The 22419-nt window shown below is 37.7% G+C and overlaps 1 protein-coding gene and 1 non-coding gene across 7 annotated transcripts in view; both read left to right on the top strand.

The window, feature by feature from the left end:
* TMTC2 (transmembrane O-mannosyltransferase targeting cadherins 2) overlaps window positions 1-22419 on the top strand; it is an 889490-nt gene that overhangs the window by 307176 nt on the left and 559895 nt on the right. For all 6 annotated transcript variants that reach the window (XM_036865958.1, XM_036865961.1, XM_036865962.1 and 3 more), the window contains exon 9: window positions 21666-21747. In XM_036865958.1, the coding sequence (XP_036721853.1) occupies window positions 21666-21747 (82 nt within the window). The remainder of the gene's footprint in view (window positions 1-21665; window positions 21748-22419) is intronic.
* On the top strand, window positions 12111-12215 carry LOC118902892. Its single transcript, XR_005021613.1, has one exon. It is a non-coding gene; the product is annotated as a U6 spliceosomal RNA (small nuclear RNA).

Below are 22419 nucleotides of genomic sequence, written 5' to 3' on the forward strand. Positions count from 1 at the left end.
GTGATAATTGATATATTTGAATTAATATCAACCAGTTTTGTAACTGTTTTCTATTTGTTACCAGAGGCTTCTTCCTTCTCTGTTTTTTTTTTCCACCTTATTTTTTTTATTGTAGTAAAAAAAGAAAACAAAAATTTCTATCATAACCGTTTCTAAGTATATAATACAGTAGTGTTAACTATGTGCACATTGTTTTGCAACAGATCTTGCAAAACAACTTTTCATCTTGTAAAACTGAAACTCATTACCCATCGAACAAGTTTTCAGTTTTTCACTGTTGAACATGATGTTAGCTATAGGTTTTTCACATATGGCCTTTATTATGTTGACATAATTTCTTTCTATTACTAGTTTCTTGAGTGTTTTTTATCATGAAACGTTATTGAATTTTGTCAAATGCTTTTCCTGCATCAATTGAGATGATAATGTGAATTCCCTCAGTTTTTATTTGTCCAAAAAGTCTTTATTTCTACTTCCACTTTCTAAGGAAAATTTTGCTGGATATAAAATTCTAGTTTTGTAGTTTCTCCCTTCTCTCAACATTTTCAGTGTTTTACTCTACTGTCTTCTTGCTTGATGGTTTCTGATTAGAAGTCCAATGAAATTCTTAACCTTGTTGCTCCATTGGTAAGGTGTTTTTTTTTCCCCTCTGACTTTAAGATTTTCTCTTTGCCTTTAGTTTTCTACAGTTTTTACATACTCTGCCTAGGCTTATTATTTTTGGAATTTATCTGGCTTAGTGTTCTCTGAGTTTTCTGAATCTATGGTTTGGCGTCTATTGTTAATTTTGGAACGTTCAACATCATTATTACTTTAAATATTTCTTCTGCCCTCTTGTCTTTCTTCCCCTTCTGATATTCTAGTTACTCATGTGTTACATGTTTTGAAATTTTCCTATAGTTCTGGGATGTTCTGTACATTTCATTCATTTTTCTCATTACATTTCAGTTTGGGAAGTTTATATTGACCTATCTTCAAACTCATTGATTCTTTCCTTGGTCATGCTGAGTCTTCTGATGATCCCATCAAATGCATTCTTCATGTCTGTTATGATTTCTAGCATTTCCTTTTAATTCTTTCTTAGAATTTCTCTCTGCTTACATTACACATCTGTTCTTGAATGTTGTCTACTTTTTCCATTAGAGTCCTTAACATATTAATCATAGGTATTTTAAGTTCCCTGTCAGACAATTCCAACATCTGTTTCATATTCCAACATCTTATTATGGTTCCAAGGCTAGCTTTGTCTTTTCGGACTATGTTTTTCTTTCCTTTGGTCATGCCTTGTAATTTTTTTGTTGAATGTTGGATATGTTGAATTCGTAATAGGAATTCAAATTATTAGGCCTCTAATATGAAGATTTATGTTAATCTGGCTGGGATTTCAGAATTGTTTAGTGTTTGTTGTAGCTATTTGTGCTAGCAGCTTCAAATTTCTCTAGTGTCCTTGTTTTTATCTCCATCTTGGTGTTAAGCTTTCCTTAATACTCTTTCTCAGAGAGACTGTGTGTCTTGAAGCTGTTTCAGGTATATTCAGTATTATCATACTGGAGCCCTGTCGTAGGGGTGTTAGGTATGGTGGAGGGGGAATGTTCTATAATCGTTCAGTTAAATCTCAGTCTTTGATTCAGCCTGTGTCTCTGTCCCATGACCTTCACATGTTTTTCTGCTTGTAGAGCTACCCCCCCCCTCACCACCTTAGATGAGACAAGAAGGCTAGAGGAGGACGAAGTCAGAGAGTGCCTTTTTGCCACAGCTCTTTAAAAGGCTCTAGTAAAGTCTTTTACCTTGGAGAGTCAGGCCTTTGTTATTGAGAAGGCTCTGGATGTATTTCACAAGGATTACTCTTCTTCCCTTGCCCTCACCAGGAGGGGATCATTTTTGGTTCTCCACTATGAGAACCTGGTTGGGTTCTTGGAAATAAAGACTGTGAAAGAGTGGGACCCCCCACCCACTCAAGACTGGCCTTCAGGAATTTCTCACTCTCAAGCTAGTCCACAGTCCGCCTCCAGCAAGTCATCAAAAGTACCACTTAAAGTATGCCTACCTGTTCATGGCTCCATTGGTTTCTGCATCAGATAAGCAGATCTTGACTGTGACTGTCTCTCTATTTCTGGTTCTTTATCTCAATCTACGTCTGAATATACTGGGAATTGCAGGTATTCATGGGACGTGTTGTATATTTTTGTTTTCCTGTGGCTCGAAGAGTAATGTATGTAGTAAATGCTCAGTAGTTATTTTCTTAGTATTTCAAAGGTATAGAAACAGATGTTTAGAAAAATATATTTGATCACATAGCTTGCCTCCCTTCTCCATTAGCACTCCATCACCTTAGAGGGGATGCATCCGTAATATATAAATACTGGCTCCAGATTGCCTGGCATGTTCTACCACTTATTAGCTCAGTGATCTTGGTTATGTTATTTAACTTCTCTCTATCTTATTCTGCCTGTTTGTATAATGAGGGCAAAACTATTTCCTTCTTGAGAGGGTCCAGAAGTTAAGTGAGTCTAAATGTATTATAAAAGCATTTAGAATACTGCCAGGTATGTATGTTGTAAGGACTCAATAACTGTTAGCAATTAACAGTAAGAACAATATCATGATTCTTATTCAGTAAAATCTTTATGTCTTTGTGTGACATGGAACATTGTTTATTATTTGGCCACAGCCTTTCTCATTAAAACTCATCAGCCATTATCCCCCCACAACAGTAAACTTCTAATGGCTCCCTAAGTATGTTAAGAAAGAATCTATTCATTCTTTGTCTTTTCCAAGCATGCTGCTTGCTGCCTTGGCCTAGAATATCTTTTTCCTTTATCTCCACTTGGCAAAGCCCTATCCATCCATCCAGTTTCATCTTTAACAATATGTTCCATAAAACAGTGACTGATTCTTCCAGGCAGCCTTCATGCTTCTCTTCCAGGGTTCTTATTGCACGTGAATATCTGTGATAGCTGAATACTAATGTATTACTATTGGTTGCTTTTTTTAGGCAGTGAGAGTAGAGACCCTGTCTCTTCATTACTATACTAGCTTGGTGCTTGGCACATAGTTATTCAATAAATATTTATTGAATGAATGTAAATGAAATGACTCTGAAGCAGAGATTGGCCCAATTCACATAAAAGTTTTCTGTCAGGGCATAGCACTGATACATCACTACCCTTCCCCACTGACTTGATTCTTCTGTTATCTGTGCTCTCATGAAAGTGGCTCCATCACCTTCTGTTACTGTTAGTCATTTTCATGTCTGTCTTCCCCACTAGGCTGAGAGCAGCTCGGTCTTACTTATTTTTTTCAGATGCCAAGGGAGGGTCTCGTACAGCAATAACTATTTGCTGGACACATTATTTCAGTGTTGCATGGTGGAAGGAGAGGGTGAGAGAAAGGAACAATAAAAGTTTGAAGGAATAAATGGCAAGGGGGTTATACAAGTAATTAGGAAGGAGAAAAAAAGTGATGTTTTAAGTAAGTTCAAGTAAATAAAAAATATGAGAACTTATTTTTTGTTCTGTTGGTTAAAAATGTCAAAGTCCTCAGCATTAAAAAGGGATTGAAGAGTGAATTTAAAGGGTCAAATAATTGGATAACAACATTTTGGGGAGTGAAATTTCTTTCTTTTTTTTTTTGTCTCAGTAAAAATGATATGGTAATCCTACGAATATAGAAATCCTGATTACTATTGAAAGATAGAAATGAAAAAACACAAAATTGAATATATTCCTTTATTTTTTTCTGTTTGGTGACATAGCAAAGCATGATCTTCTGGCTATCTGTTTTGCTCTGATAGCCTTGGAATGTAATCTCAGTAGAGTGCATAATATAAATCATTCATTTCAGGGGACTTTGTAGAATTTCATGAACAGCGATAGTGATGATAATGAATATGTGCTCTTCTGACAGGTACAATAAAATACAGATAATCTTTTGGTTTTGGGGTTTTTTTTTTAACTACTGAGTATCATGTATGGCAGCCAGGAATAATAATATATCTTTTATATAAACTCTCATAATATCTATAATTTTACTTGAAGAGTCAGCTTGATACATGAATTTGATTGGGCTGGAGAGCAATATGAAATATTTTCACTGAGAAGTGATTAGGTTGAATTTACACTGATGATGACTATAAAAGAAGCAAGCTTTTCTTTTCATGGTTTTGCTATAGTTTTGCTGAACTTCCTTTGTGATGTTAGAAAGTATTAACACAATCTCACTTACTCAATTTGAAACAAATAGTAAAATAGCTACTGTACTAAAAGACATTTAAGAAATCTTTATTTGGAATTCTGAGGAATTTTTCTTTTCATCATGACACCTCAGATATCCAAATATTTGTGAAATGAATGGATTACTATTATTCTTGTAAGCCGCCCAAATCTAAAACAGTCACTATCCCAGAAAGACTGAATATTTCCTGTTGTATAAAATCTTTCTTAAAGGTAATATGATTTATTTTAAGTGACCCTTGTTTAGGCACTTAGCTTAGTCTCCTTATGCTTTTCTAACTTCATCTGATCATTAATCTAGTAAGTCCAGCAACACCAAAAACTGTCTTTTCTACTCTGTTTCTTGCTTATCCTTCAGTACAAAAGCTATTTGCTGAAAATAATGTCTTCTCTGGGTGTTGTCTGTACCTCCTTTTATTTTCCCTCCATTGCCTATCCAGTACTTCTTATTTCATTATTATGTTTTTAGAAACAAAATAAAAAATATTAATATGATAATATTTGGCATTTACTTTGAAAAAGAAGTGTGAAGAAGGACAGATCTGAATAAAATGATATTTTGATTAACTCAAGTTTTGCTTCCATGAAATACGAAGTATCTGAATATTGCAATAGTGAAGAGTCAGCTATAATTCTTCTACTTTCTTATTGTTCTAAGATTGGTAACAGCTTAAGCCACACTAACTAGTTCAACATGAGCTTGCCAAATCATGTCAAGATTTCAAAGTGAAAATGGACCTTTTGGAAAGTACATATTTCTGAATAAGGGGAAATATATCCTTAAACTGTCACCAGTATTTATATGGGTTTTCCAGTTTGATCAGAAGTGGTCATAAGTACTTTTTACTGTAACTTCAGTTTCGAGCTTTGGTATTTTCCCTGTTTTCTCTTTTCTTCAAATTCTCTGAACTCAAAGGCAATTTTTGCCTGTGATATTCTAAGACATTCAAGAACAAGAGATAATTTGGTTGATAGCAAAGTATTTGGGATCACAAAGTTCTTAACGTGGGTGTGTTACAAGAGTGCTGCTTAAAATACATGAAAAATAGTCATCTACTTCCATGAGCCACCTTTGAGTAAATGGATTTAGGTATAAGAGGTCTAGTTAGGAGGAGAACTTTTTCTTTGCGTGCTAACAATGTGTTGCTGTGCTATGCTTTTAAAAATGTATTTTACTTCATTTAATCCTTTTAAGATATTGCATGAGAGCTACTGCTGCTCCTATTGCACAGTCATCATGACAGTTAACATTTGTTGAGCACTTATTATATGCCATGCGCTGTTGTAAAAGCTTGACATGTACTGTCTCAGTTATAAACCTTATCAGGAGGTATCATCTTATCTCTATAAGGTGCTGAATTTCTGGAGACATTAAACAATTTGCCCAAGTAGCCTGGCTATTTTAGGGATCGTTCTTGAGGAGATGATCAAACTCAGGCCTATCTGCTTCCTAAGCCTGCAATCTTTCCTCTATGCTGTTGCTTCTCTTTTTATAACGTATCTATGCTTATTTAAAAATTAATACCGCTTTAAATGATTTAGTAATTTAATAGCTTATATTTTCCCCCAAGTCTTCAAAGTGCCATGTTTGTGTTTTTCATGGCATGGCACCATATACCCCAACGTGCACATGTATTCCATTTTTAGAAGTTGAATAGATCAATATGTTTCTTCCAAAGGCTGCTTTGTATTTATAGCAGTCATGCAAGGAGTGTTCCACCACCCTCCTGTAGACCTCCGCATGGCTTTTAAAGATGCTCTTGTGATTGGGAGTGTCAATTCAGCCCCTCTTGAATCTCACAGATAAACCTGTCGACTCAGGTGTCAATTACACAGCAGACTGTGACGAAGACAATTTGGGAGGTTGATGTCTAATGAGTTCTATGCAGCCTTCATGGCACATTTTTGCTACCAAGGTCAAGAGGGTCTGAGATGTTGACGGTGATAATTTAGCCCTGAGCTGAACCACTATTAAATTTTCTATCTAGAGGCAGACTTTCTATTTTCCATCTCCATGTCACCTCTGTACTCGATTTTTTCCTGTTAGTGACCCACATCTTCTTGTGACATTATGCATTTTCTCTTACTGTAAGAAAGAGAAAGAGAGAATCTTATTCTGTGATAATGCCAAAACCCAAGTGTGTATGCTTCTTACTTGCACACTATTCTGCTAGGACTTGGGAAAGATCCAGTTCGGCGATATGCTTGTCATATGTATTTATACATACAAACTTGTTCTGCTGGTAATGTGCCAGCCTCTGACCATTTGCTGTGTGTGTTTGTGTGTGTGTGTATTTTTCCCATTTTTGCCTAGATTAAAGTTTCCTGTAATTGTATATGTACTACCTCTGGTCACTTCACACTCTAGAAATTAAAGTGAATGAGCATTGCATACTAAACAATGCTGTTTTCAATAGATCTTTCTTTCTTTGTAAGTCACAGATAATTATTATTCACAGAAGGTGGCTCAAGAATCATTAGACTGACAGAAAGTAGAAATTTGGTAACTGGAGTTGTTAAATAACCTTATTTTCTCAAATAGATGTGTTTTGAGTTGGTTGATATCAAATGAACCTTTGTAAGCTACAGGGACTTCTAATGTTGTTAAAACAAGGAACATTTTCTCCATTAGACTGACTTTCTAAACAATATTCTTATTTTGGATCTTGTAAAGAGAACTTGTAAGTCACCAGCACTTGGACTTAGCAGGTAGTCTGTTGTCTTGATGCTTGGCCAACTTTTCCTCCATCTGTGAGCCAGCTGAAGTATGCCACCTCTTTTATGAGACCTCCCCGAACTCACTCAGGCACAATAGATGCGTTGGTCTCTGTTTTCTCCTTATGTAGGATGCATATGTCTAACGAGAGCCCTTTCGAGTATGATCTTGCAATTGGTAAACGCCCACTTCCAGAGTTATCATATTATTCAGTCTAAAGAGCAGCAGTCCTTTCATTATCCAGTGCCTGACACGATGCTAGGCATATGGTAGATGCCCTCTGAATACGTGATGAGGGATGGATGGGTGGGTGCATGAACGTATGGGTGGACCTACTCCATAAAGCTCGTCTTTAAATAACGTAATGATTCCTGGTAGTAAACTTCTGAACCAAGTCGATAAGGCAATACCACAAACTGTGAAGCCAGATTGTCTCTGTTTGAACCTCAGCTCTGCCAAATCAAGCTTCTGTACCTTGGGCAAGGTACTTAACCCCTCTGTCACTCAGTTTCTTATTCTGTAAAATGGATAATAATAATATCTCAGGTGTAATATGAGGATTTAATGTGACGATACAGAGAAAGCTCTTGGAACAGCACCTGGCACATAGTAAGCTGCTTTTATAATGTTTCTGTTCTTATCATATAACCTGTAAAGACAAAGTAAAATTGCAACGTGCTAGGACAACAGACACCCAGAAAAAATCTGTTTTGGGGAAGCAGAGATGAATGGAAATTTCATTACTCTTGACAAAGATCACATGGTCTTGTGCTGTGAAAGGATGTCTTTGTTCATGCCTTCTTTGTTAGGAGTGGGGCGGGAATAGAAAGCTGAGATCTCACCGATGCTGCTAATGGAGCCTCCTGGTTTCATCTGCTGGGACATCTCAGCATCATAAAGCCATTGTTGGACTCATCTGATTTAGGTGAATACTTGTGAGAGGGAAACAAGAATTAGGGTAACTATAGAATATTTGTTCAAACCAGGAAGGGGGTGCTGTTATCTTTCCACTGGAACAGTGGACATAGAATAGTTTCAGGCAAACCAGAATTACTTCCAAGAATTACTTACAAAACCAGAAGCACGGTATACACTTTCAATATGTATGTGGTCTAATTGGCGTAAGAACCTTTCTAGGACATTCTGCCTTTGATAGGTATCTTTACTTTGAAAGTCCTTTCAGAAGAAGATAAATGGATCATTTATTCCAACTTCATTTAGTTTCATTTGTTGGTACATTAAACTACAATTGATTTTAGGTCTCAGCTACTATCCCCAGTCTCAGTGTCGGCTGGCTGGATCTGGGGGAAGGCCAATTCCTTTTCTCTGTCATGAATTGGGAAGGCAATGGAAGCAAAGGAGTATGACATGAATTAAGAGCTTAACTTGCCTTTAATCTGAATTTTTAACCAATGATGACTTCCCTGAATTGAATTCCATTTTTTAAACAGAGAATTGTAACCAGTAGAGTTCAGTTAACCCAGGTCCTTTGATTGGCAAAGGAGAAAAATGAAACCTTTCCAAATTAGGGGTTTTCTTTGGTGGTTCACCTTCTTGGTATCAGAACCAGATTAGAACTCAGGTTTCTGTGACTGAATCCAGTGCTTTATTCAGCACCCTGGTTCAATCATCAAGGAATTTTGTGTCTAAATAAATTAAATAAGCCTCTATGTCCTTTACTGCTGAAGATTTCTACCAAAAAAAAAGTATAAAATTAGCGAATTATTTACATCTGGCTTTATCCTCTTGTGAGAGCATTTGGATTTGAGAGCCAGTGGCACCCTGCCAGTGACAAATGGAGGCACAGAGATTGCCTTCCCATCATCCGCTACCTTTTATGGTGTCGAGGGATTGCTTGCTCTCCTTTGTGACCCAGCTGCAAAGCAGCTGTTGCTGGGGCTCCTGCTTTTCCACTCTCACAGCGCAGCTTTCCTGACTATCCCCATGGGGTTTAAACTTCTGCAGCACGAGTGTCAGCCCTGAGCTCTGTGAGCCAAGGCCAGCTCTGTGGGGACCAATCAGCATAGCCACTTTCCAGGCTGTTGCTAAGCAGTTTGGGCTGGAGTGATCCAGCAAATTCTCATGACAAGCAAGAAGCACCCATTTGCACAAACAGCACAAGAAAATGGTTGGAGTTGTTGCTAATAGCTAAGATTCAGGGGCTTTCCAATGGCACTGATTCCCTAAATGGTGATCACGTGGACCACTTTATCCATCTAAAGTTTCCTGTTGGAAACTATTTTCTACGAACTTGTGGTGCCGTCTTATGGACCACAGAAGGCTGATAAAAATTGTGCCTTCTTTTTTTCCCCTTGTATAGAGGAGGTGTTGACAACAGTGCCAGGGGTGACATTCGGGGTATCACTCGGGCCTCATGATGTAATCAGATTTACCCACTGAAACCTACGCCCTCATTAAGGTGACAGGACTTCCCAATGAGAGCATGCGTTTATGAAGTACGTTTTGAGTGTTTGCTTTTCCAAGATATTTAACGTTTTCATGCATTTATGACCACCTACTATGCATCTGGCCCTTAGCAAATTGTTGACTAAACAATTCCCATAAAGTGGTTTACAATTAGAAGAGATTACAAGTGGTAATTAGAGTACATATGGTAAGTGTCACAACAAAAGCAGGAATCAAGTGCTGTTAGGGCACCCAGGAGGAAAAGACACAGTTTAAAGAATTCTGGACTGGTTTAAATTTGGCCATGACCATAATTGGAAAGTTACCTAAGAACTCTAGAAATGGAATTTTGAGGTTTTCTCTTCTAATTTTCAGTTAAACTAAGGGGAGAAAAAAGCCCTACGCATTAATTTTTATGCCCAGTTGTGATTTATGTTTTGACTTTCTGTTTTCTTTTTCAAAACACTCAATATGTCTCATTCCCTTCTGCTGACATGGTCACTTTCCCTCCCCTTCAGAGCCAGACTATTGACTGAGGGTATCCATTTCCTCGCTCCACTCCCCAAATTTCCCCCCACTCCTTCTGGCTTTAAGACCTATTATGCCATAGAAATACACCTTACTGAACTTACCAATGATCTCTGTGTCATTAAATCCACTGGATATTTTCAACAATTGACATAATTGACTACTTCTGTCTTCTTGAAATACTCTTTTACCTTACCTCAGGCCTCTTGAGTCAACCTAACAAACCACATCTTTGACAGCTCAGATGTCTCAAAGGTACCTCAGTCTCAAAACTGAGCTCATGCTCTTCCCCCCTTAATCTGGTCTTTCTTTTTCTATTATTTACCAGCTTTGTCTCAGTTTCAGAATCAGAAACCTAGAGGTCACCTTTGTGACCTCTATCTCACACCCCATCCCTCTCCTATCCATCATGTAACCCTATCTGTATTACCTAAATATCCCTTCTGTCAGTCCACTAATCTTCATCTCCATTATCAGCCCCATCACTCTCTTTTAAAAGCCTGGATTAATCTGCCTGCATCCCTTCTGTTCCCATTACAACCGTTATCCACACAACCCTCAGAGCGATATTGACAAAGCAGATAAGGACAAATTCCTTCATGTAATCTATTTCGCCAGGCGGGCTCTACCCCTCCGAACTTTTCGCATGGCCCACCTCTACTCCTTCTCTCTGTCTCCCTCACCCTGGGCTCATGCAGTGTTTTTGCTACAGAGATTTTACCTTTGCTGTGTCTCTACTTCAGATACTTTTGTCTACCCTCCAACTAGATCATACAACTAGTTAATCATACACAGCTCTCAGATTGTTAGAGCAAGCAGGAGTTCTTTTGGAAACCTTTCCTGAATACTTCAACTAGTTCTCAGTGAAATGTACAGCCCTTATTTGTGTTGTACTCCTAACAGCTACAGTTTTGGACTCTTCAGGAGGGCAAGGGTTATGTCCTTATTCACCATTTTCATCCTAGAGCTTAACACAGTTCCCAATAAATATTTGTTGGATTAAGGAAATCAACGGATAAATTTAATGAACTGCTAAAAGTTCATTGTTTTAATTACAAACAGATATTTTTCTATTTAATTTGTGAGTCAAAGATAAATTCTGTGTTATAATTCTGAAGTCTAAAAATAGCTTATTTTGATATTTAAAAATGATTTACATAATTTTAAAGTAAATTTTAGGATACATTTATCTGCAATTTAATTATACATTTGATCCAAACAAAATTTCTGCTTACTTCACCGCAACTTCCTTAGACATTTTAATAAAATATCTGAATTCTCTTCTCATAAATTGATACTATGGATGGAGAAGAGTTGTAGTAAGATGTTGGCTTTAACTTGACTTTGACTTTAGTACAGCAATGCAATGTAACAGCCTAAGCAATTTGCCCAGATGGAGCTTAAGATGTGGTTGTAGCCTATCAAATTAATTACCTTCCACTGAAATGTTATTACAGTGTGTGTGGATGACCTCTTTAAGCTTGAAGGGAAAATATACAAGTGAACAGATGTAGAAAGGAAGTAAAAATTTGTTATATAACAAGAAATCTGAATAAGTTAAACACCTTCAGTTATAGAATGTTTCAGAAATTAGCTATTTGTATTTATACCTTAAAATCTAACTTTTAACTCCTAATGTCAAAGCTGTGTAGAAAGCAACATAGAATTTAATTTTTATTGATCAAATATTTTAAATATCTATGGAAAGCAAGCTACTTATTTTAAATAGTTATTTAAAATCTTTTTCTTCTCTTTTATTGAAAACATGATTGAAATAGAAGAGTTTTTTGGTTTTGTTTTTGCCCTTTTTTTGCTTTCCTCAAGGCATTCTTCCAAGTTTTCTTTTACTTTCTTCTCAGGGAAGGTACTAGATATCTGGTGTTCTTGCCAAGGCTTGGTCTATGACCTCCTTTCTGGCCAGTCTTTCTAAATTAGTCCTCCATACTCTCCTGCCCTAGCATTTCAATCAAACAGAACATACCCAATCCATCAGTCACCTATCTGCGAGATATTCCGAATCTAACCACATCTCACTGTTTCCACTTCTTTCACCCTAGTCTTAGCCATGGAGTATTAATAACCTCCTACGTGGTCTCCCTGTTTTCTGTTCCCCCTACAGTCAGTTTTCCAGCCAAGCTCTCCAGTGTTTTTGTAAAAATATGTGAGATCATGTTGTACCTCTATTTAAAATCCTCTGTCGTGTTCCTTCCTAGTCAAAAGAAATTCCAGGGCTTGCCTCAGCAGCACGTACACTAAAATTGAAATGACACAGAGAGGATTAGCATGGCCCCCACGCAAGGATGACACACATTGATGAGGTGTTCCATATTTTGTGCAGTTCCCAGAGGCTGTTTGATGCTTTGCTGGTTAACACCAAGGAAATGATATGAGTCAAAGCAACATGTGGCATCTGATGTTGAAACTGTGATTTTTTTTACTACCAAAAAAGAAAAATTAATTCCAAACTCCTTACCATGCCTACTTTGCTCTACACAGTCTGGTCGCTCCTGTCTCTCACACTCATTTCCTGTGATTCTTTGCGGCATTTACTCCCCTGCCATCATATTGGTTTTCTTGTTAGTCCCTAAAATTCCAAACTTGCCAGATCTTTGCATGGTTCACTCACTCCCTTTACTGAGGTCACTTCTCCAGTGTTACCAGAGGCCTTTCTTGACCACTTTATCAGACATCATCCCACCCCAGTGTGTGTTGCTCTCTTCCCTTAGCCTGTGTTATTTTTTTTTTTTTTGTACCAACTACTTCAGACAGACAGAGTCACCTGCTCGTGTGTGAACTATCATTTCACCACCAGAATGTGAACTGCAAAAGGGCAGGAACTTCCTCTTGATTACCAGGATCTGGAATACAGCCTGTTACATAGCAGCAGCTTAATCCATTTCTGTGGAGTGAAAGTCACATCTCTGAAGCATTCTCTTTCCCTTTTCAGTGGACTAAGTTGTTCTGTGTTCTCAGGACACTTAGTTTGACACTAACACAGCACTATTTTTTAACAGTCTAATCTAGAAGTGTACTTCCCTCCCTGTCAGTCTTGAAATACCAAAGGACCAACCCTCTCATTCACCTTTGAAATCCTGCAGTAAAATGAGCCAGTGATACAGGTAGTGCTAGCCTCCTTTTTAAAATATTCTTTTTGTTTTTTAAATGTAATTAGGACATAAACAGAAACTTACAACCTGCTTGTTTCATTTAGCAACAGATCATGGAAATCTCTTGTAGTTTCAATAATTTCTACAAAATCATTTTAGTAGATACATAATATTTCACTGAAATGACATTTGGTTAACCAGGTCTATGCTGGTAGACACTGAATTTGTATAAACAATACTGCAGTGAAAATAAATAGCTACCTCTCGGTATTTACAGATATTTCCTTAGGACAAATGCCTAGAGATAGAACTGTTTGGCCAAGATATACCTATGACTTAAGAGCTTTGATACATATCAGATTGCTCCCAGGAAGATCTTATTATCTTTTACTATGTTTTAGCTGTGTGTTAGCTGAGTGCTGGTTTTTATGAACCCTCAGGAATACTGAGTTCTATAATATTGGGGCAACTTCACTGATAGATGATTAATAACATCTCAATGTATTAATTTACATTTTAGGTAAACTGAATATTGAGTAAGTTTAATATATTTTTACAGGGATATCGAACATTATTTTTTGGTATTTGCAAACTGCTTACTTGTGCCTATTGCTCGTGTAACATGTCTGACATTCGAGCCAGAGCCCCAGCTGCACGCGGATGATCCACTTTAACTTCTTTGAGGGAAATTCAGTCCACTGCAGTCTTTCATCCCACTTGGTCCGCCATTTCCTTTCAGCCAGTTTTGTGGCCTCCTCCCCTTCCAAAAGTTCACCTAAATCTGGGAGGCTTAACGGTGTTCAAAAAGCTGGGAAGGAGGCTGCCCTGGGCAGCTTGGTCTGAGCAGATTTCTTCACCTTGAAGTCTGATGACTCTGCAGTAGGACCCAGGACGGGTTTCAGAGAAGCTTTGCTCAGGTTGGGAGTTGTGGTTCTGGGGTCCAGCCTTGCTCTAGGTGTACCCCAGAGCCATGCCTCCCTGCTGAGGTCTCAACACCTACTCTGGATGCAGCCCCTGGAAACTGAGAGGGCACTCCCTGTCACCACTAGCTGCCCTCAATGTCATTTGACATGCCTTTTCCGTGAGCTTAGGCTTATGACAGTATACTCCAGGTATCTTTCAGGCAGCTTCTGCTTTGGGACGTTTAGGAAAAGAGATCAGGAAAAGGCCTGACATTTATAGAAAGTGAAACTTGAGGGACATTTCAGGGAGGAGAAACACAAACTATTATCAGTAAGCTATTTAGCCACATTCATTTTTGTTTATGGTAGCCTTATTCTGTTATATTTTAAAGCTTTCCAGAAGAAATGCTATTCTGTCCCTAAAAAAAAAGAATGTCATGGTCAAGTTTTAGGCCCCTGATAATTTGATGGGAAATATTTTGGTAGTATGGAGATAAAGTATTTCATCATGAAAGTTACCACTGCCCCTGTCCCTTCACTTTGCCTCTAAGGTTATCTCTGGCTGATTATATATAATGACTTGGAGGGACTTTAGAACTAAATGGTTTGATGTAAATCATCTTAGTTAGTAAGAATTAGTTCAACTGTTAGATTTTTTTTTAATGATATTTTTCTTGTGATGAGGAAAACCTTTTTTATCCTGAAGACACTTCGCATACAAACACTGTGATGTTAAGATAGACCATGAAACAACACTTCTTCTATTTCTAAATGGTGGCCTTCACAAATTAATTTTTCAAGGCTATTTGATTGCTTTTCCTTTTGCACTCATTAAACTATAATGCAGCTGTAAACAACACATTTACCAAACTACATAAAAGCTTTTGGACCCGTTTTATTGGCTGCTTCCCTTTTTTGTTTCTTATCTGTGTAGATACACTCTTGAATGTGAAATGAAGATGTGATTTTCATTTGTTGTGAAAAATGACTGACATTCACCATTGTCAGACTTTCCCCCAAAGTAGACACTACGTATGAGAGTGACTGCTGGATACACAATTGCAGAAGGAGACTCTTTACACTAAACTTACAGCAGCCTCTAAATATGAGTAGGGCCACCTAAAGGAAATCCTCTGGTTTGTTCTTTATATTATTCTAACTGGTTTTCTTACCAATGCTGAAGACACAGGTAGTCCCTTATTAGGATATAAATATTTGGTTGAGAATCAGGCTAGTCCTGAGGAACACTTTTTATAGTTTTATAGACCTTGGTTCATGTGACAGTTTCCAGAAGTAAAGTGTAGACATCACTGCTTTATTCATAGCTCTGTAGTTTACTGAAAACATGTAACCATGTGAACTAAATAACTAAAGAGTAACTATATGCTATTAAGTTGTATACAAGAAAATAGTGGTAGCCTGTTCATTTGTTGACTGGTAATTATATTTATAGAACACTTGGATGGCTATAGATGAAAAAGTAAAGTCTTATGGGAGTAATCTAGTTTAGAGGACAAGATTAATACACTAATTATATTATATATTTATATATATATTTACAATGCAATGCAACAATGCAAAGTCTTGATGTTTTCAGGTCATTCAATAAAATAGCAGTTCTGAGCTGTGGCATCAAAACACACTGTGTGTAGGGTGGTAGATATAATGAGTGATTTGTTACCAAAAATAAGTACAAAATTGGGCATATGGTTAACTTTTAAAAATAAGACAATTCAAGCTGAAGCCATTAATAGTATAAAATTTTCTCATGTTTAATATTACCGAGGGCTTCCCTAAGTAGGAGCTCCAGGTTTGCGGGGGGGGGTGTGTGTGTGTGTGTGTGTATAAATATATAAGTATCTATTTTTATATTTCTTCACTTTGTAGTTGGAAAAAACGCTGATCAGCCCTCAGAAGAGAAACTGTTTGCCTTGTATACCCGCTCAGGTGGGCACCTCTTTCTGAACAGGCGCAGTAGCATCCAGTTTAATTAGAAAACAAAATAAATGTGCTGAAAACTAATCTTATGCTGTGGAACAGGCTATCTAAACTTTACTGAATATTTATCTTACATGTGTATGTTTTATTGCTGCCAGTCAGAAGAGGACCTGACCAAGCCTAGTCCTGATTGAGGATGCCTTTTTTCATGAGTTTAAATGATATTAGTCTTGAATCTGTGTTTTTAACACTCAGTAGAGTGCTACAAATATTATACGAATATAAGGATAAGTATATTGATAATCTCAAATCCCTAACCCCTAGTTACTCATGCAGGCCTTGCCAGGAATATGTCTCTGCACTGGTTCCATTCAGTTCTCCTCTTTTCTCATCTTTCTAGCTCTTTCCCTTCATCCCATAGTCATTTATGCTGCCTCAGATCCAACCAGTTAATTCTTCATATCAGCACTAATACGCTAACTGCAGAGAATGTCTAATCTAGAATTGTTCAAAGTTCTGATGGTAAAATTTCTAAAGTATTTGCCAAGTATTCCTATAGGTCTGTTTGATATTGACTTTCTAATCTTTTGCACTGTCAGTTGCTCTTTGCTTCCGCATACTGGGTTTTTGCTGTTTTAACTGACTCCTGCGTGAATACACCAAATTGTTATATACAAGCTGTAAATACTTTCCGAGAATTACAGTTTGCAAATTTGAAATTCTACTTGCCAACAACCTTAGTTTATAATGAAAGCCCTTGGTCTAGTATTTTAGGGTTCAAGTTGTGTGGCTCCAGTGTGATAGTAATGACTCTAAAAAAATAATCATATAGGGCTTCCCTGGTGGCGCACTGGTTGAGAATCTGCCTGCCAATGCAGGGGACACGGGTTCAAGCCCTGGTCTGGGAAGACCCCACATGCCGCAGAGCAACTAGGCCCGTGAGCCACAGCTACTGAGCCTGTGCATCTGGAGCTTGTGCTCCGCAACAAGAGAGGCCGCAACAGTGAGAGGCCCGCACACCGCGATGAAGAGTGGCCCCCACTCGCCGCAACTGGAGAAAGCCCTCGCACAGAAACGAAGACCCAACACAGCCATAAATAAATAAATAAATAAGCTCTCATTAAAAAAAATAAAAATAATAATAATCATATAAGCACAATTAAAAGGAAAGGGAAATTACTGGGAGTTGGAGCCATCACAGAGGGCTTTATAAAAAAGTGGGATTTCAACCAAGGCTTGAAGCATAAAATATATATGAATGAATGAAAAAAAAAAAAAAAGAATAACATTACAGACCAGAAGAAATAATTAAGGAAGAACATAGGAGCTACAGTTAAGGTACATAAGGAAATTGGCCTGATAAGGTACAGGAATTTATCCAAGAAGATTTGAACTAGATTGTGAAATATTTTGAAAATTAGACTGGTTATTAAATAAAATGAGTGGAAACAGGGTGCTATTAAAATATTTTTGAGCAATGGCATAACATGAAAACAGTTCTGTTTAAGTATTATTAAGCTGGTAAAATGAAGTTCAGTGAGTCCGGAAATCTGAAATCTATTGTAACATTCAAGATGTGAGCCGGAGGCTTCCCTGGTGGTGCAGTGGTTAAGAATCCGCCTGCCAATGCTGGGGACACGGGTTCGAGCCCTGGTCCAGGAAGATCCCACACGCCGCGGAGCAACTAAGCCCGTGTGCCACAGCTACTGAGCCTGCGCTCTAGAGCCCACAAGCCACAACTACTGAGCCTGCGTGCCACAACTACTGAAGCCCGTGCGCCTAGAGCCAGTGCTCCGCAACAAGAGAAGCCACCTCAATGAGAAGCCCCCGCACCGCAACAGAGTAGCCCCCGCTCCCCGCAACTAAAGAAAGCCTGTGTGCAGCCACGAAGACCAAAAATAAAATAAATAAATAAATTTATTTTTTTAAAAAAAGAATATTTTAAAAAAAGATGTAAGCCGGAAGAGCCTTTTATTTGGGGGAGGGGGAAGTATTGCGAATGAGAGACATTTTATAGGAAAATCGTGAAATTTAGTTTCTACCATGACATAAAATTCTGCAAAGGATTTTTTAATTTTGGTAATTAGGAACCAGACAGTGGCATTCAAGGTGGAAAGAATAAAAATATTTTGAGGAGATAGATGGAAGAAAACTCAAGGAATGTCAGAGCTCTGTATGCCAGGTCTGAAGCTAGTTATTTCCCTTTGACTTATGATTTTAGCAACCCCTCAAAATTGGTATTATGTTCATTTTTCCAAATGAGGAAGAAGAGACTAAGAGTCACACAGCTAAATAAGTAGAGGCAGCAAGATTCAAACACAAGCTAGTCTGGCTCTGGGCCGGTTCTCTCAATGAGAATTCATTGTTAGCCCTCAGTGCTCTATGACTGATCCCCTTGCTTATTGGGTTATTTGTTTGCTATGTGCCTCCTGCAACTAGCACTTGCAAGCGAGCAGTCTGTGTTGTTCAGTTATATGGTTATATCCCCAGTACTTAGAACACCGCAAGGCATTCTATACAAGTTTTTTAACCTACAAAAACAAGTGAACACGCAAATAAGTCATAGACCTGGCAGCGGAAACCGAGCCTCTCCACTCACATTTCCCTTATTCGTCACAGCTGACCACAGCCCCTTTTTCTTGGTTTTCTCAACCACCACCTGTGTCCAAACATCCCAACCAATATACAAAATGAGTAACGATGCTTGATGTGAGAAGTTCATATAACCAGAGGCTACTCCGTAACGCTTGCTTGTAGAAAATGCTGACATAATCTAAAAGACTCCAAGAAAAACCTGCTGAGCCATGATGTTTTTCTTCTCCACTTTCTTAACTGCTACCCCTCTATAACAATAATAGTGAAAAGAGCCTGATTAAACATAGTGTGACCTCCTTAGCACCCTTCCTAGGACCCAGTGATGTGTGTGTTTGGTTGGCTTATGCATCTGCTTGAATTAATTTTTTTTAATGCATTTTTAAATTTTATTTATTTTTGGCTGTGTTGGGTCTTTGTTTCTGTGTGAAGTCTTTCTCCAGTTACGGTGAGCGGGGGCCACTCTTCATCGCGGTACGCGGGCCTCTCACTGTCGCGGCCTCTCTTGTTGCGGAGCACAGGCTCCAGACGCGCAGGCTCAGTAGTTGTGGCTCACGGGCCTAGTTGCTCCGCGGCATGTGGGATCTTCCCAGACCAGGGCTCGAACCCGTGTGCCCTGCATTGGCCGGCAGACTCTCAACCACTGCGCCACCAGGGAAGCCCCTTGAATTAATTTTATATAGTGTCCTGAGAATTTTATTTTCCTCATAATTTGGCACTTGACCAAATAGTGGTCAAAGTAGAAAAATGGGTCTTTGCATGATGGTTTGATACTTCCCCCAAAAAAGAATGTTCTGGCCTTTGATGTATTTGTTTTGTATCTAGGAGGTGGTGGGACTCACTGTCTTTAATAACCTGGTTCATTTGAGTAACCTGAGACTACTGGCCTTTGAGTTCTGATTTATTTTTTAAAGCTATATACTATTGCTTTGCCAGTGGACTACACATAAGAATTTTACTACGCTGTTTACTGTGACATTGATAAATGAGCCACTTTCTTCTCTTCTGTCCTTAAAACTTAAGTGGAAGAAAGTTCACAGACCCTTTTATATTTTTGCATATAATATTTGTACAGACTCTTTACCAATGATAGTTTTCATTTTACATCTTTCTTTTATCATCTTCTGCAAGTTCTTTGTACATTATTTTCCAGTGGTGATTTAAAGGCTAAGCATGTGTTTTGAGGCTGTGTATATAATAAAACATATTCTTTGTCATTCAGAACTCTGCATTCTATTGCATACTATATATGAATATGTATATATATATATCTACATATAAATAATAGTTAACATTTATTATAAACTCAGAATATGCCTATGTACTGTAATAGCTACTTCATGTGTATCCTTTCAGATAATTCAGTAATCTTATGAAATAGATTTTATTATCCTCATTAAAAAATAATAGACTTTATTTTTAGAGCATTTTTAGGTTTACAAAAAATATATTGAGCAGAATGTACAGAAATGGCATATACTCTCCCACCCTCCTATACAGCTTCTCTGGTTGTATCAACTTGAGCTCATGTTGTACATGTTGCAATTAATAAGCCAATACTGATACATTATTATTAATTAAAGGCCATAGTTTACATAAGGATTCACTCTTTATGTTGTATATTCTATTGGTTTTGAAAAATATATACTGACATGTATCTGCCATTACAGTATCATGCAGAATAGCTTCATTGCCCTAAAAATCCTCTGTTCTCCACCTGCCCTCTTTTTTGTAACAGAGAAAATTATAACTAGGAGATGAAATTATTTTCCAAGGTTCACGTAGCTACATAAGTGTGAGAGCTGCTCGGCCTCCTGGCATCTGTGCTCTTAACTGCATGATCATTTAGTGAATCCTAACTGGGTAAGATTCTTGCTAATTCTTACTAACTTCATCAAAGTGTGATATGTGTAGCAAGTATTTTGCCTGTGCTTTCCTTTGAACTTAAAGTGCTGTGAGAAATATCGCAGGAGATTTTTAATTATTGGAAATTTGACAAGCCTTGTGAATTAAAGAGGAGTTATTGACTGGAGTAGCATTAGTAAAAGGAAAGAGGGCAACAGAGTGAATTTTTTAAGTGAACGAATAAAAAGGAGAATTCATATGGAGAAATGAGTCAAAGTTGCATGAAATTTAGAATATTAGCTTAACTATACACCTCTATCTTTGGAAGAATTGTCTCCTTAAAAGTGATTTTTAAAAATATATGTGAAGGGGAAAGAACAACATCACCTGAAGTTTATGTGGTAGATAGCGTTTAAATTAGAAGGAACAGACAGATAAGATTGTTTCTCTTGACTCTAGACCCACAGCTTCTGGATACCACCCCGTGCCTTGCTTCTACCCAGTTAGCATAGATCTTCATTTTAACCTTGCAGGACGAGACAGAACTGTTTTAGGAAAGGTCTTCTTTGGGCTGTTCTCCTACCTTGAGTCACCCCTTTTTGTTACTCTAGAGTCAATTTTGGTGCAGAAGCTATAGCACAGCAAAGAATGTCTAGTTTTAGAATCTGCCTGGATTATGATATTATTTCATGAAAAATCAGTTTATTGCATATAAGCCTTTGCCCCTACTTTTTGCTTATTTTTTTTTCTGAGGATTACGGTAATGTTTACTTAAAACTGTAGCTAGGGAGAATATCTAGCTTTAGATTAAATCCTGATTTAGCAATATTGTAGTCCTGAATGACAGTAGCAAGGATAAGCAGTAGTTGCTTGAGAGTCAACAAATTGTGACTTAGTTTCTTCCTATATAAAGTGAACGTTAAAAATAAATAAATAAATAGAATAAAGTGAACATTAAGACAAAATCATCTCAAAGCTAAAATAGTCATCATTCCTTATAAGGAAGAATGAATAAATGAATGAAGAGAAACAGATCAAAGGGAGAAAATAAAATAGAAAATGAAAATATGTTTCCCACCATTCCTGAAAACTCTCTTATCCTTTTGGTTTCCGTGAAACCATTTTTTCCCTTTTTTCTCTTGCTCTCCTGGTCTCTTCTCTTTGACGTCTTTAATGAACTCACTCTCACTGTCTCTTCTAATCTTGATGTTTCCCAGGATTCTGACCTCAGTCTTCTCTCTCAACATATTCTCTTTGATCATCCTCGTTTAGATAAAAACAAAACACTGTTTTTTGATGATGATTACTAAGCAGACATTAGTCTACTTCATTTGGGCCCAGGAGGTGAAGAATCCCTCATGATCCGCTGCTGAATCATCCATTTTCTCTGTTTTTCAAGGGTCGTAAGAGTGAGGCTGAAAAATTCTTCTTGAAGGCTATTGAGCTGGACCCCACCAAAGGAAACTGTTACATGCATTATGGTGAGTGGTTGATAGTTTTTTTTCCATGTTCCCCACGTTTACAGTGAATGTTGATATGAGATTTAGGTTGTGCTGGCAAAGAACATTTTGAGAGGACATTGACTTTGCTGTTGTAGATGTAGCCTCATGCTATAGTCTTGCCTTCTTGTTCAAAGCAGTCACGTTAACAAGGGCTATGCCTTATGTTTACTTTTAGTAATTTTCATAGGACTTCAGTGGGGCAAGGTATTTTCACAGTTGTTGGTTTTTGTTTTTTCAAGTTCAGTTTGGAGTTTAAATGAGGTCTCGTCAGAAAATCATCTTGCTCCTTGCCTGATGCATGGTATATAATTAAAATATTAGCTCTCTTTTCATTCTAAATGATAATGTATTGCTCACTGAATGTATCATTTTGAAGTTTTAGAGGCTTACATTTTGGCCTCAGAGTCTTGCTTTCTGGAAGATATGGAGTTACCCCAGCCTGTACTCTAAATGCCTGAGATTGGGGTCAAGGATAAAAACTATAAAGGCTGTAAAGGATGTGTCTCTCACTCGGTTTATCTTAATCAGTCTGGAATGAAGTTACATAACAACTCTGTCACACTCCATGCTGTCATTAGTAGTGAGTCATGTGTTCAGTGAGGCGAAGTATATAGCTGGTTTGGTGTTGGTTAAGCTGTGCTGATTTCTACC

Source organism: Balaenoptera musculus, chromosome 10, assembly GCF_009873245.2.
Source record: "Balaenoptera musculus isolate JJ_BM4_2016_0621 chromosome 10, mBalMus1.pri.v3, whole genome shotgun sequence".
Lineage (NCBI taxonomy): Eukaryota > Metazoa > Chordata > Mammalia > Artiodactyla > Balaenopteridae > Balaenoptera > Balaenoptera musculus.